Source organism: Psammomys obesus, unplaced genomic scaffold, assembly GCF_907164565.1.
Source record: "Psammomys obesus unplaced genomic scaffold, mPsaObe1.curated_primary_1811, whole genome shotgun sequence".
In the NCBI taxonomy this organism is placed as follows: domain Eukaryota; kingdom Metazoa; phylum Chordata; class Mammalia; order Rodentia; family Muridae; genus Psammomys; species Psammomys obesus.
Genome location: NW_026596089.1, coordinates 1,892,726 through 1,908,701, shown reverse-complemented (window position 1 = coordinate 1,908,701; position 15,976 = coordinate 1,892,726). Strand labels below are relative to the sequence as shown.

General features: G+C 40.6%; 1 protein-coding gene across 3 annotated transcripts in view; it reads right to left on the bottom strand.

The window, feature by feature from the left end:
* The window catches only part of Aig1 (androgen induced 1), a 259,955-nt gene that overhangs the window by 214,768 nt on the left and 29,211 nt on the right, over positions 1 to 15,976 (bottom strand). For 2 of the 3 annotated variants that reach the window (XM_055627717.1, XM_055627715.1), the window contains exon 2: positions 13,586 to 13,705. The exons of the other annotated variant lie outside the window; for it this stretch is intronic. In XM_055627717.1, coding sequence (XP_055483692.1) covers positions 13,586 to 13,705 — 120 coding nt within the window. The remainder of the gene's footprint in view (positions 1 to 13,585; positions 13,706 to 15,976) is intronic. 3 annotated transcript variants of the gene reach the window in all.

Genomic DNA, 15,976 nt, shown 5'->3' with positions numbered 1-15,976 from the left:
TAGCAGCTCAGGAGACTGGGGTAGAATCAGTGCATGAAAGTCCAGAGCCAGCCTCCTGGGTTTCAGGTCATGGGATCTGAATACCCAGAACTGCTAAAGAAATGGAAGTCTGTCGTTACCTCTCATCATCAAAAGATAACTGGTAAAACTTCTGAAACATTCTCCCATTCCTTTACAAATGAGCTGACTGTTGGTTATTTGCTTAAAGAAACAGTTTGCCAATACTTAGACACTACTTTGGATTTCTACCAAATTTACTAGAGTTTGATTCCCACAGATAGTTACCAGATCCCACTGGAGACATCTCATGATTTAAGGTAATATTCTCTCCATTTAAAATTCACTGTTCTGTTTACAATGTAGTGTAACATGGAAAGGCACCAAAAGAAAAGTCTTTTTAAAATTTATTTATTTATTTATTTATTTACTTTACATTCTAGTTGTAGCTTCCTCCCTCCTCTCTTCCTGATCTCACCCTCCCTTTTCCCTTTCCCCTCTCTTCTACTCCTCAGAAAAGGAGAGCTCCCACCCAATCCATCCAAACCACTCTCCCCTCCAGGATGGGAAAGATACTTCATTCTCATCAAAGAAAAAAAATACACCGTGAGGACATCTCAATCCTGAACATCTATGCCCCACATACAAGGGCTCTCACATTTGTAAAAGAAACATTAAAGCCTAAATCATACATCGATCCATACATACTAATAAGGGAGACTTCAACACTACCCTCTTGAGAATGGACAGATCATTGAGACACAAACTAAACAGAGAAACAATGAAGTTAACAGAGGTCATGTATCAAATGGGCCTAATAGATATCTTCAGAACTTTTCACACAAACACAAAAGAATATACCTTCTTCCTAACACAAACAAGACTTAAGCAGGGTTACCTTGAAGAATCATTTGGCTCCAACCATTCTGCAGAGCTGGCATCTCCAAACCATCAGCTCAGCATGGCATGTATGCACACCATCTGGCTGTGAGTTCTTAGCAGGCTGCTTGCTCTTATTGTTTTGCACCCCATGGAAATGCAGTATTCGACTGAATCCTCTCACTCCAAGAAATTTAGAGACTTATCGGAAAACAAAACCATCTCAAGATATCCTGGAGTCACTCGGTGTTTGCTCCTCTAGAACGTTCTATACAGTTTCATTCCTTCTGCTTTTTTTTTCCCCATCCCCTCCTTCTATCCAGAAATCATAGCTTATTTACTGATCCACCTTTGAATGAAGGTTAATTTTCATGCAATAAAAATGTACCTATGTCCCATTCATATTTTTACACACAATTAGCTTTTTATGCAGAATGATTTAATACTTACCATATTGTGTACAAAGGGGAAAATTCCCTAGAGTCCTAGAATTTATTCCTAAACAGGAAATTCCTTAATATGATTTTTTTATCCAAATTTATTTTATTTGACTCCGATACACCTTCAGCATCTTTAACAAAATGATATTGCTTCAGATTACAGTTCATATAAGGTATGTTATTATCTGGTTACTAATTTAAATATTTCTACTGAACTGAACTCAAGTAAGAAAAAAACTACACCAAAAAGACAAAGCAAACAAACAACAACAACAAAAAAAAAAACCAGCATGTGAAGTAGGAAATGCAATAAGTATTTACAGACTTTTAAAAGAGCAGAATGTAGCTGTCTTGACTATTAGGCTTGCTGGGCACCTGTCCACAGTGCCACATGGCAATGATGCTGTCCTTCGAAAGGTGGACTCAAACAATGCCATGCAGGCCGCGAAGATCCTGTTATTTTCAAGTTAGCTTTTGCCATAGCAGACAGAAGCAATGTGGAGAGGAGAAAACTCAGAGGGGAAGCAACGGGAACTGGAGTGACACATAGGTCATAGAATGAAGAACTGGGGAGAGAACAGATGGGAAGGAGGCAGCCAGCTTCATCGGGTTATAAAAAAGGCCTGAAGGAGCTTTTGTGTGAGGACAAGAGCATTAATTAAGGAGGAAATGATGAAGTAATGAAGAAGAAAAAAAACCTACCTGGGCTCTTCTAATTAGAGACTAGAAGGGCAATGGATGAATCTCTATATAATCCAAAGAAGAGAAGAGTAGACAGGTAGGCTTCATGTAACTGACTTATTTCTATTATCTAAATATATGCACCATATACATATATGAATGCATTATGTATCTGAAATACAGTGAACGCAAGCCCTTTCTGTATTTTACCTTAGAAGGCTGTGTAGTGCAGAAATGGTTATTTTGTTTTCAGGTTCTAAAACTTACAATGAACTTCTCACTGGAAATCAGCCTATATGGTATCTGTGTGGTGAGCAGCACATGGAAAGGAGAGAAGAGCAATCAGCCACAGGGCTGAAATACATGCTCTTTGGGGAGATCCCTCATTCCACATCTCTGCCCTTTTGTAATGTATGATGTCTTCTGACACAGGACCAAGAGCGAAGGCCAAAAGTAAATCAACACCATGAGGTGAGTGACTCAGCGTAGAGTCAGACACGAGAACACTACAGAGATTTCCTGTGCACTTGTTTTCATCAACATCCTCCTCACTGGAGATAACTGAACATCTTGTAGCCATTGTACAGTCACAGGAGTAGTCATCAGTTACATGGAGTCCATGACCAGTTACATGCTTAAATGCTACTTTGCAAAAAAATCAATGTGTTTAAAAGTGCATTGTGCTCTTTGCCTCTCCCTTCCACTGAGACGATGCCCATCAGTAACACCAGCTGGTGAATTATCCTCCCCGACCTTTGGAGGTTAGCCTGACCAAGCCAACATGGACCCATCGCACTAATGACTACAGTCTTGCTTTCTAAAAGTGTCATTTAAGTGATGTGCTTAAATGACCATTTTCAAGAAGCCTTCACCACAGACATTTCTGAGGAGATGGACAAACTGCACCATGAAGCTCGTGGTTTGCAGCCTGTGATTTAGAACCCCTGCCCATGTACACAGACACTTACCTCATACCACTCCATCTCATTACTGGAAATCGATGAAACAAGACATAAGTCACCACTAGCAAACAATCCATTTAGACCTAACAAAAGATAAGCCTTTTAGTCAGAAATAAAGGACTGTGATGAGCAGTTCAGGAAGAAACAGCTTGTTGGGGTAACTTATGACAATGTTGAAGTACCAGGTGGACCGTCGTCTAGAAAAAGTCTCTGGATATGCTTCCCAAAAGCATGGGTGCAGTCATGCCACGTTTCATCAACCCGGGGAGAGGGCATAGCAGACTTTCCACAGACTCCCTTCTCTGCGGCAAATGATGATAGAAAGCTCCAAGCTGGCGGTGTGCTGACTACATCTGCGCAGTTACTGGGAGCATCCTATTCTAATACCATGAACTACTCAAAAAGTGCACACACTTATAGATTTCCTATAAACTGTAAATGCTAACATGGATCCTTTTTGAGCACTGAATTAAAACCACTATTGATTGCTTAAACAAGTAGTTATTGATTAACCACCAGCTACCAAAACGAAGTAAACTAAGGAGGCAGGAATGCAGCCGTTAAATGATCGCACACTTTTCTGTCCGTGAGAATATGCCCACACAGGCCTACCCTCTAGCTTATCAGTATCTGTATTTGCTAAATATATGACATTTAGGTTTAATCACAACAATAGTGGAAAATTATTAAGAGAGGAAAGAGATGATGCATTGGGAGGGGGGTAGATGTTTGTAAAAGTGATTTAAATCTTCTAATAATAAAATACATTTCCTCCAAGTTTTACTCATGGTGACAATTTATCTCACAGGTGGCTTCTGTGTCAGATGACATCATTAAAGGGCCAAAGAGCCTAAAATCAAAATCAAAGAAGTTCTTGAAGTAAGTCAGGATCAGATGTGATCTTAATTGATAGATGACATAAAATCAGATAACTACCCAGAACCTGTGTGGGATATGTGTACAGTAAAAGAAAGTGCATGTGAAATTGCATTAATGTGGCCAATTACATAAGAACCCCTAATATTAGAAGTGTCTCTTTTAAATAGTTTATGTCTATCACATGGGTGCCTCCAACATTGATTCTACAGAATGATTCTCTTTATACAGGTGTAGATGAAGGCAAACCTGTCGCTAAATGCTCACCTATATCATGGGAAACAGGACCTTCTACACAAAAGTTTCAGGATAAGTTTTATAAGGTTTCACTCCTTTCTCGGACATTATCTGCTATCATTAGCTCCAATTGGCTTCTGCCCCACTATACTGGCTTTCAAATAGAACACTATGGAGTTTGCCAGTACACACACTAAAAGCACACAAGTTGTTGAATCATACTTTCAAGTTTACTTTTTGTTGGGTTACTTATTAATTACACAGTATTTGCCTTTAGATTAAGGGTTTATGTGGGGCTAGAGTCCTTTTAGTTTGTGAAAGTTTGAGACTGCTACTACAAGAATCCCACTATCATACAAGTTAAGCGGCAGTGTGGATCTTAAATAAATTAAATAGCTCTAAGATATTTTCTAGTTTCATAGAGACAGAAAGAAAATTTCTGTTTGTATGTGGAATGCAAAAGGGTGTTTATTTTTTGTGCTATCCCTTCAGAAAACAAGGTCACTTCTGCCGTCAAGTTGGGGTGTGCATCCCCATGAACAGAGGTATGTTCTGCAGAGATTGCACAGCAGAGAGTAGAAGATGACATGGAACAAAGGTCTTACAGGCATGTCTCTGTCATTTATCCTACCTTGTTTTTAAAGGAAAAGCCTGCTATTTATATAGGTAACTAATAAAGCCATCCACCCAACAACTTCCTAGGTAAAAAAGTAAACACATCTACTAACTTCTTAACAAAGTTAACGTTATTAAATTATTTTGAGAAATACTAAGTCGGACTGACCAGGAATACAGATGCAATAAGGTTTGGGAAGAGCAAGGGAGTCACCCCCCACCCACAAGCCAGTTAGTGTCTTCCTCTCCCCACACCAGTATGCAGTCTCAGGCAGAGTGGGAAAGGACCTGACTTGGACTGACAGCAGAGTAGCCAGGAAATGCTCAAGGCCTTGCAAAGAAAAAGACAACAGAAAGACATCTCTACTGAGCTGCTTCTTCGGGTTGGTTTTTTCCAGGAGTGGCCAGTAACCTCATTTTAGGGCCATTAAATGGAGACTAGTGGACTTAATGGCTTACAAGGCAAGCCCAAGAAGTCACTGGAATATAGTGCTATGAAATGAATAATTAGAGATAGGTCATGTAAGCTAAGAAGGTTCAGAGTAAAACATGAAGTCAGAAGAGAAACTGAAGGAGGTGGGGTGGCGGATGTGAACATCTGGGAGATACCCGGATAACCATCAGGCTACTCCTGCCCCTCAGCAGCTGCAGCACTCAGGAGAGCGGGCCCTGTACCTCCCCTTGACAGCCCAGCAGAGCTGACACTGGTGCACATAGGATGTGAGCCAGTCCTGAGGGTGTGAGAGTGGGAGAGCTATCCCAGCCTCTTGCAGACTGCAGCTCTTGGGAAATAGGGTTCCATGCTTTGACTGGGCAGCACAGTAGAGCTGGCTCTGGAGGTATGGATGAAGATGAGCCAGCCCTGAAGGCATGCCAGCAGGCTATGGTGGCACTGGGTGGCCTAGCCAAAGCAGTTCTGGAGAGCTCACCCTGGTGGTGTGGATAAGGGACAGCTGGGATGTTGACCAGCTCAGCTACCACCCAGGCCCAGATCCAGAGCTCTGAGTTGGCCTACCCAAAATCTACACCATCTGCAAACAGCTGGTATGCATGAAAGGGCCAGTCCTACTGCTCCACACCTGTAGGACCTCCATGACACTGGGCAACAAGAGGATAGCCCAAAGGAGACCCTGTAAGGATCCAATACTGACGGTACCACAGAATACAGAGGCCTCGAACCAGATCAATGACTCATTGCAATAGACATTTGCAAGGGAAGATGTGTGGACAGAGGGTATACTGGGGGACACACTATAACGGATTCCATAATGAGATGTTTTTCTATGCTTGTTGTTGTAGTTATTGTTGTGCTTTTGTGTTTTGTTTTGAGGGAGAGGTTGCAAGAGCAAAGGGGAGCTATGAGGGAATGAGTGGGACTGGAGTACATGAGATGAAACTCACAAAGAATCAATCAAAAGTTATTAAAAAAAAATGTCAGGACAGTGACACTCAAAAATCCAGGTGTGGCTACAGCAAATAGATCCCCAGGTAGAAAAAAATTCTACCAAGAAAAATGGGAAAAAGAAAGACTGTGGAATACATCTCACATACTAATTTCATTCTTTTATATGCTGGGCAAAATGAATGAATGAATGAATGAATGAATGAATGAATGAATGAATGAATGAATGAATGAGTTATGGAAGTTTGAATTTCTTTGTAAACTCAGTTATGTTATATAAATATGTTTTTGTTTTAATCCCCAGTGTGGTATTTTACTTGGGCTATAGTTTGTCCGGAGCTGTTAATTGTCTCACGAAGGGTGTGGCTTTTGCCAACTGGTAATGGCCTTCCACATGCAGCATAGAGAGGAGCATGGCCTAGGGCTTTAAAGATACAAATTAAGAGCTGAGAAAAAGAAGGTGGCATGTGGTGTTGGCATGTGGTCTACAGCAGTTTAAAGACACCAGAGACAGACGGTGTGGCAGTTTGGAACAGACAGACAGAAATAAGTGCTTCGGGGTGCAGCATAGTAAAGGAGACTGCTAGCTGAGTCTGCTGTTGTCAGAGACTGGTATAGAGCCCTAAAAGACCCACTGACCTTCAATAGCCAGGAGAAGTGAAGGAGGCCCCTCTACCCACTGACCTTCTCTCTCCTACGTAGGGTTGGGAGTTAGAAAGGAGGTTGAGGGTTAAACACTCCAAATAAAGTAGTTTTAAAAATGAGCACTACATGAATGAATGGCATTAAAATCAAAATATAAAATAACAGTTTCTACTTAGCCACTCAGGAGCTGAAACAAAAGGATGGAGCCTTGGCAATGTAATGAGACCAGCTCATAATCAAAACCTAAAAGGCCTGGCAGTGGTAGCACACACCGACACACAGCACTCAGGAGCCAGAGTCAGGAGGCCAGCCTGGTCTACATACAGAGTTCCAGGATAGCCAGGACTACACAGAAAAACTCTGTCTTGAAAAACAACAACAGTAAAACAAAACAAAAAAGTTTTAAAAGGCTGAGCCCAGTGACAGAGCACTTGCCTACCATAAACAGGGCCTTACTTATTATTATTATTATTATTATTATTATTATTATTATTATTATTATTATTTACAGTTTATTCACTTTGTATCCTCCTGTAGCTTCCTCCCTTCTCCCCTCCCAATCCCATCCTCCCTTCCCCTTCTCTACCCATGTCCCTCCCCAAGTCCTCCTCCCCTTCCATCTGACCCTAGCCTATCAGGTCTCCTCAGGAGTGGCTGCATTATCTTCCTCTGTGGCCTGGTAAGGCTGCTCCCCCCTCAGGGGAGGTGATCAAAGAGCAGGTCAATCAGTTCATGTCAGAGACAGTCCCTGTTCCCATTACTATGGAACCCACACAGACACTGAACTGCCATGAGCTACATCTGTGCAGGGGTTCCAGGTTATCACTATGAATGGTTGGAGTATCAGTCTCAGAAAAGACCCCTGTGCCCAGATTTTTGGGTTCTGTTGTACTCCTTGTGGAGCTCCTGTACTCTCCAGATCTTCCCTGAACTCCGCCCAAAGTTTGGCTCTAAGTCTCAGCCATCTGCTTTGATAGTCTGCAGGGCAGAGCCTTTCAGAGGCCCTCTGTGATAGGCTCTTGTCCTGTTCCCTGTTTTTTCCCTCTTCTGATGTCCATCCTCTTTGCCTTTCTGAATGGGGATTGAACATCTTGGCTAAAGTCCTCCTTCTTGATTAATTTCTTTAGGTGTACAGATTTTAGTATGCCTATCTTATATTATATGTCTAATAGCCACTTATGAGTGAGGGGAACCCTCCTCCACTGCTGGGGGGAATGTAAACTTGTACAACCACTTTGGAAATAAATCTGGCGCTTTCTCAGACAATTAGGAATAGTGCTTCCTCAAGATCCAGCTACACAACAACTAGGTATATATCCAAAAGAGGCTCAAGTACACAACAAGGACATTTGCTCAACCATGTTTGTAGCAGCTTTATTTGTAATAGCCAGAAGCTGGAAACAGCCCAAATGCCCCCTCAGTTGAGGAGTGGATATACAAATTGTGGTACATCTACACAATAGAATATTACTCAGCACTAAAAATCAAGGAAATTATGACATTTTCAGGTAAATGGTGGGAACTAAAAAAGATCATTCTGAGTGAGATATTCCAGAAGCAGAAAGACACACAGGATATATACTCACTCATAAGGGCCTTACACTTAATCCCCTGTACTAGAAAAGGAAATTTTGAGGAGGATCATAGACTTGAAAATTCTATAAGCTTAATATAAAACCATCAGATGTTAAACCAAGGACTACTAACTGATTGCTTTGCATAAAAAGAAATAAAAACTGAAATTTTCTCCTCAGACATAATTTTGATTAAAGTGATATCTTCCTTTGTTTTTGCCATGTTTTATTCTCATAAACATATATGTATGTTTAAGTACTAAAAGAAAACACTCAATAGCCAAACCTGTACATGAACAAAGCTATAGAAAAATTGCTGAATATAACCATAGAAGAGTCAAGCTATTCACATTGCTCATGCAATGGAGGAGAGAAATAATTTAAAAAAAAAAATTCCTCTGATATAGTCCTGCCCAGCATTAACAGAGCAGACAGTAGTTCTTCTAAAAGCATCTATCTGGAAATTTCTAAGAGAAAATAATTCAAGACCCTCACATCAAGAAGTAAAATTCAATCTTAAACTTTAAATTTGGTAAGAAATAATGATAAAAGTTCTAAGTTCTCAGAAAACAAAATGTGGAATCACGTTGACTTGTAAGTGGACAGCTAGCAATAATTTCTTTGCTAGAAAAGCAATATACTACTGTTAAAGAAGAGAAATGAGAAACATACTAAATTTTATAGTAGAACCCACTGTGTATTACATGTCAAAGGTTTCCTGGGGGAACAGTAAGTTAATAGAAAATTTGGTATACTATGCTAAATTTTACCTCAGCTTGGCATGTTGTTTTTTTTTTTTTTAATTTTTGTCCACATGTTATTTATCTTTCAAACCCAGCTCCATTATTTTCTTGATAAAGCATGGCTAAAGTTACCAGGTATCCAGGATCTATGCCTCATATTCTCCACCCTTGAATTCATGAACATATGTTACTGTGGGTGGTTATTATTGTTATTGTTGTTGTTGTTATCATAGTGTTTCATTTTTGGTTTTTGTTTTCCTGTCCTAGGAGACTCTGAGTGTCCTGAAAATAGTTGTAGCTATTCATCTTTATGTTTTTATGTCCAGTATACTGAATAGATACCCTGCTGCCTTTAAATAATTTTCAGTCTCTGAACTCTCACTTTGTCTTCTGGAAAACAGCCATGCACCAACTACTGAAGTGCCTGCAGGCATCCCTTGAGAAATGATGCATGAAGAATAATCCTTAGAGCGAAGATCACCTCCAGGAATAGCCCTGGGAGCCCTTTAGCCAGGTTTGCCAGTTCATCTCCAGAGAATGCTCATTGGCCTGGAGGGGACAGGAGCTCTACAAGGAGAGCAACAGAACCAAAAATCTGAGCACAGGGGTCTTTCTGAGACTGATGCTCAACCAAGGACCATGCATAGAGATAACCTAGAACCCTTGCACAGATGTAGCCCACGGCAGCTCAGTCTCCAAGTGGGTTTCCCTAGTAAGGGGAACAGGGACTGTCTCTGACATGAACTCAGTGGCTGGCTCTTGATCACCACCCCCTGAAGAGAGAACAGTATTTTTACCAGGCCACAGAGGAAGACAATTCAGCCAATTCTGATGAGACCTGATAGGCTATTGTCAGATGGAAGGGGAGGAGGACCACCCCTATCAGTGGACTTGGAGAGGGGCATAGGAGGAGAAAAGGGAGAGAGAAACTGAGAAAGGGAGGGATGAGGGAGAAGCTACAGCTGGGATACAGAGTGAATAAACTGTAATATTTAAAAAAAAAAAAAAGTCTTCACACCAAATGGAGAATTGGCCTACTGCTGAGCAGTAGGAGTTGCTCCTTGTAGAAACCTTACCTGAGAACTGATACAGGGTTAGAGGGTGATAGAATCTTAGGCAGATAGGCCAATTAGGAAGTAGCTCAGGCAAGGTAGGGGTATAGTTATGTCAGAAGAGAGAAGAGATGGCTGATACAAAAAGGAGAATATTAAGGATACTATAGAGATGTTAAGGATATGGAGGAAAATCCTAAAGGATGCTGTCCATGAACATGGAAAACAAAAAGAAAGAAAAAACAAAGATGACTTTCCGGCATGGGCTATAAAACTGTTACTCCTGATCGTCAGCCTAGGTTATCGAGGCATATGTGTGGATGGGTCTTTAAGGCTTGGAAAGGCCTGTCCTAAATATGGGCAGCAGATGATAAAAGGGAAAAAAGCAAGAAACTATGTGCTCATATTCCCCACTCCCCACCCTCTCTCCTGACTCTTGAACTGACAAACTATTGCACTGCTCTCCTCCATCATGAGGAAATGAGACCTCTAACATCATGAGCAAGCTAAATAATCTCTTCCTTTAAGTTATTTCTCTCTGGTATTTTTCACAGATGCAGACAACTGACTAACACAGTGGAAAAGGTACCAATCGCCAAAGTAAAGAGCACACTGAAGTTTCCTTATGCCGTGTTAAGTTTCAAGTCTTCAGAGCCCTGGAAAAAAAAGTAATCCACGAGAAAGTTGGACATACACACAGTTAGGTAGTTCAGGACCAGGCTCCAAAATCCACAGATTGCTGACCATCAAGAAAGCCACAGGAAACAGGAAATGTGAATGTGACGTGAACATCAGCATAAAGGGCATGAAGAGGGCACTAAAAACAGCCTAAAGAAGAGTTTGAAAAGCAGAAAGATCAGGAGAGAGCAATGATAAGAAAGGTGAGCAGGGAGATGTACAAAGGGGCATTTCAACAACTTCAAATGAAAAACAAAACTAAACTAAACATTTGATTACTAGATCCAGGAAGCAGGAGACTATGGCCTTGATGATGAGCACAGTTAATGAGCCTTCAGAGATAGGGGCCAGTGTGGGATGGGAATTGGAACAGAGAGTGTGAAATCAGTAAGGAAAGACAGTTCATTCCCAAAGCTTGATGAGAAATGAAAGAGAAAAAAAAGTAGCAACCAGGGGCAACTCCAGAATGTTTTATCCCTTAAATAGTATGTTTATAAGTCATTTGAGTATGATTTGTTACATATTGAGGAGATTTTCTTTATTTAATGGAATGTACCCCTGACTGTAATTCAAAAACAAAATGTATCCCATACTCAGTCACCTTGACAGTGTTTAACCACTAACTGTAAAGAATTTAAACTCTACTGACTGGCAATAGTAAATCAAAGATTTAAGGAAGATTGTAAAGGACACAATCCATTTGTTTTAGAATGGATTTGTTCAGCATCAATGAAAATGTATCAGGTACTTAAAACATGCACTGGTTTCTTCATTCAAAGAACTATACATATGATAACTCAAAACATTCAGTATGCTTCTCAATAGTTCTCTCATTCTGCCCACACACATCTGCTACTTTTAAGGATATCCAAGATTCCATCTGGACAGGACATTCTGCATCACACATACCTCAAACCACCAAGAGAAAGAGAAAAAAAAAAAAAACCCACACCTCCTTCTCAAGGTGAAGGGCATTTCCTTTCTTCAGTTTCAAAATAGTTTCTCTGTTAACATGCTGCTAAGTATGTGAGTCTAAAGCAAGGTTTTGATTACTGGTAAAGAGAAGGCACATAAGGAGATGTGAGGCTGCTGGAAGAGAAGCAGGGACTCCACAAAGAAAACACAGAGCTTATGCATGTAAGGTAAGAGACCACCGGCAGAAATGGGGTAATAGGCTCTGTTGCCAGAAAGAACAATATGAGAAAGTGTCTATTAACCATAAGTTATGGGTTAAGGGTTTTTTGTCATACCAATTAATAGCTTAAACTCTTTATTTAAAATTTGTCAAGTGTATGCTAATGTTAAATGGAAATGAAATAAAAATAATCTCTAAGAACAAAGTTGGAGGACTAACAACACGGGACTCCAAGGCTGAATTTACAGTTAATAGAGTGAGGCATTAGTGCAAAAATAAACAGATGAGGGGAGCTGAGTTAAGACACTGATTTACAGCAAAGCTGCTAGAGGACAATAGATAGTCATGGGGGAAAGCAATAACCCTTGACTCCTTTGTCACACCATACACAACATCACTATGAGATGGACAGAAATGAATGCAGGATGGTAAAATTTCTGGAAGCCCTATAGGAAAATTCCCTCATGATTTTGAATACTACATAAAAGGCAAAAAAAAAGTCCACAGCAATGAAGTAGATTGATAAATTGTGCTTCAGCAAAGTAAAGAATTCAACAAATATAAATTTAACACAAATAGGACTAAGGAGATGGTTCAATTGGGAAAGCCCCTGCTTTGCAAGCATGAGGACCTAAGTTCCATCCCCAGAATATCTGTAAAAAAGCCTAGTGTGGTCACTTATACTCATAATCCTGGTACTGTGCAGCAGAGACAAGAGGACTGCCTCCTACTACTCTAGTCAAACCTAAACAGCAAGTCCTAGGTCAAAGAGAGACCCTGCCTCAAAAACAAGATGGTGGCACCTGAGGAATGACACAGTTAACCTCATCATACACATCCATGAGCACATGTGCATACATGTGCACACACATACAAGGTATGCACACACATACCACAAAGATGAAGGCTAAGTCACAGATGTGGGGAAATAAACTATTGTATGTATCTGAAAAGGATTCATATCATTTACTTAGAAGTAACTTTCTATAAACCAGAAACTAAAAGTGAGATCATTCAACTTTATTTTAATGGACAAAGGGTTCAATAGGCATTTCACAGAACAGGCTACTCAAGTGGCCATTGAAACAAACAAAAATGTGTAACAATTTAAGTGATCAGAAAAACTCAAGCTAAAACTATAATAAAATATTACTAAAGACTATCAGAATAGCTAGAATATTTCTAAGAAAATTTAAAAAAATACCAATGCCACAAAGTCTTACTGAAATACAGAAGAACTGGCACCTCTAAACACTTCCATCAGAAAGAGATATAGTAAGAGCCACTTGGGGAAATCATTTGGCAGTATCTACACAGGTCTGTTTATCACTCATCCATGGTACTTGTAGTCAGAAATACCCATACATATGTATTCATACATGCACTCACACATGCACACAAACACTCACCATACATGTATATGCTCATAGAAGCATTATTAAAATTATTTAGGATATAAAAGTAATTAAAAAATCCATCAGAAAAGCAACTCTAAAACAAACCTAAAGGATCTCAAATAGCAGTGGTAAGAATAAGTGCCAATACTTGCAACCATCCACAAGCCCCACAGAGAGTTACTATGCAAACAGCCTAAGGAAAACACAATAGAAACTATATAATTCTGCTCTAAGCACTGCTGACCTACTGGTGAAGGCAGAACAGTGCTCACCTCTGACAGACTGGAGATCTGGAGAGGATATAGGACAGCTTCATGTTTGGCATGTTGATGAGGTGATGCCATCACTTGTTGTTCTGTAAGATCTGAGTACTTCTCGGTATGTCTGTGAGGCTTTGACATAAAGAAATTATTAACGGGGCACAACAGTAGAGCGCCAAGTACAAAGCATGGTCTTCCTCATTAACGTATTGACAGACCCAAAGATTAAATGGCAACTCTAACAATAAGTATCTTAGAAAGTTGAATACATTTCTGTAGCCCATATGGATAGGAATCTGTCTGGAGCCAGTAGAGGCAACTGTGAATATTGTCATGTAGAGATGGACACATAAACTTATACACCAGAGCCAGATTCTGAGCCTCATCACAGCTGAAGTGAAGTGAGAACTCTCTGAGCTGCAAACTCACTCTCTGTCCCCTAAGACCAAGGGAGTAGACCTGGCAAAAAGCAAAACCAGGCCTTTTTTCCTATTCATTGCACTATCAAGCAGACACCACAAACATGTGAACACAGTGGTGAAGGGCTGTTTCTTTTATGTGCCATGTTGCAGGAAAGACATCATCTTAAAAAAAAAAAAAAAAACAAAAACAAAAAAAAAACACTTTATCTTGCCATTTGGGGGAGTAAAAAAATAGAGTATGTTTAGACTTGAGTTTTCTGTCTCTAACCCACAGTTTGTTGCAGGCTGTCTCTGCAATTAGCAAATGAATGTCCCCTAACCTTACAGGGACAGTCTTCACTGTAAAGTCTGTCTTTTATTTGAGAGATGCAACCTCACAGGCAGCTTTCATTTGAGCACATCATGAAACTGCAGCTGTAATCACAGAGATCCAGCAAATGAGTTTTTAGATAATCTTCCATGTAATACTGTGCGGTCTGTCAAATATTTGACTGACCAGGAATTTAATAAAAGAATGTTGAATGAAACATGGAGAACCACAAAAACTGATATTTCCAACTTCATAAGATATAAAGATATTCCAGGTACCAGCCTGCAGAAATAATTTTTTTAATTCACAGTCTTGGAACACTATCAAAGAATAACAGAGTCTTTCTCCTCCAATCTGGAACTATTTGCCTCTTCTCTATGTTGATCTATGTCATCCCTCACCCTTCTGAGTCTCCAGTCAGCTCTTTTCTTTATAGTGTTTTTTTTAAATTTTATTTATTACAATTTGTTCACTTTGTATCCTAGCTGTACCCCCTCCGTTAGCTCCTCCCAACCCCACCCTCCTTCCCTCATCTCCTCCCTGTCCTTCCCCAGGTGTGACCTGATTATCCCCAGATCCAATGCTTAATATTCCCTGTGTTGGTCTGAATATGAATGGGGCCCACATATTTGAATACATGTTCCCTATTTGGTAAAAATGTTTGGGAAGGAGTAGGAGGTGTGGCATTGTTAGAGTAGATGTGGCCCTTTGGAGATGTGCCCGGGGTGAGCTCTGAAGTTTTAAGCACCTACTCTCTTCCCAATTAGCTTTCTCTGCTCTGGGGTATGTCTCACGATGAGAGCTCTCAGCTACTGCTCCAGCACCATGCCTGCCTGCTGCCTGCTCCCTGGCATATGCCTGCTCTCTGGCATGTGACCATGGACTCTGACCCTCTGAGACTGTAAGCCTCACACATACATAGTTTTATCAGCTGCTTTGGTCATGGAGTCTTATCACAGCAATAGCACAGTAGCTAAGACACTCCCTCCACAACATGAACCACTTCCTGGGGCACCACTAGTTTACTGACAGCACTTGGCTTACGGTCACTTTTTCTGGAACTGGGGGAAAATATTGATCTCACTGGACACATTTTTCTTGGGCAAACCTACATTTGGGAGTTTATAGTCACCTTGCTAAAAACATTTCAGCTATCATACTCCTAGACAAACATGGAGGCTGAGGGGTGCAAGCAGCAGTATAATTATAATACACAGCAGATTTCCGAAATTCCTTATATGATGTTCTCTGGAGGCTTTTACTGGATCCATTCACCTCCCCCATGCTCCTCTTGAAGATGTAATTGTCATTTCCCCTCACTCCAGTGCTGTGAAGTGTCCACCCTTTCCTCCTGACACTGCTTCAGTACCTTCCTCTAGCCACCATCCAGCATGTTCTTTTCTGGTCCTTGCTTTGTCTGGCTTTTTAAAGTTCCTGTTCACCATTCACCACCTGTGTGAGCCTTACTTAATCATATTCCCTGTATTCTGTTCAGCTGAGACAACGGCCACTGCTATGTACATGGGATCTCAGAATGGGAAGAGGCATCCTTTTGGAGAAAGCTTCTTCTCTACAGGGTACCGGAATGGAGAGAGCCTAGAGTTCTTCATTTTTACCTGGGAATGCATTGAGGGCAAAGGAAAGCCTTTTATGTCATAACCCATGAACAAT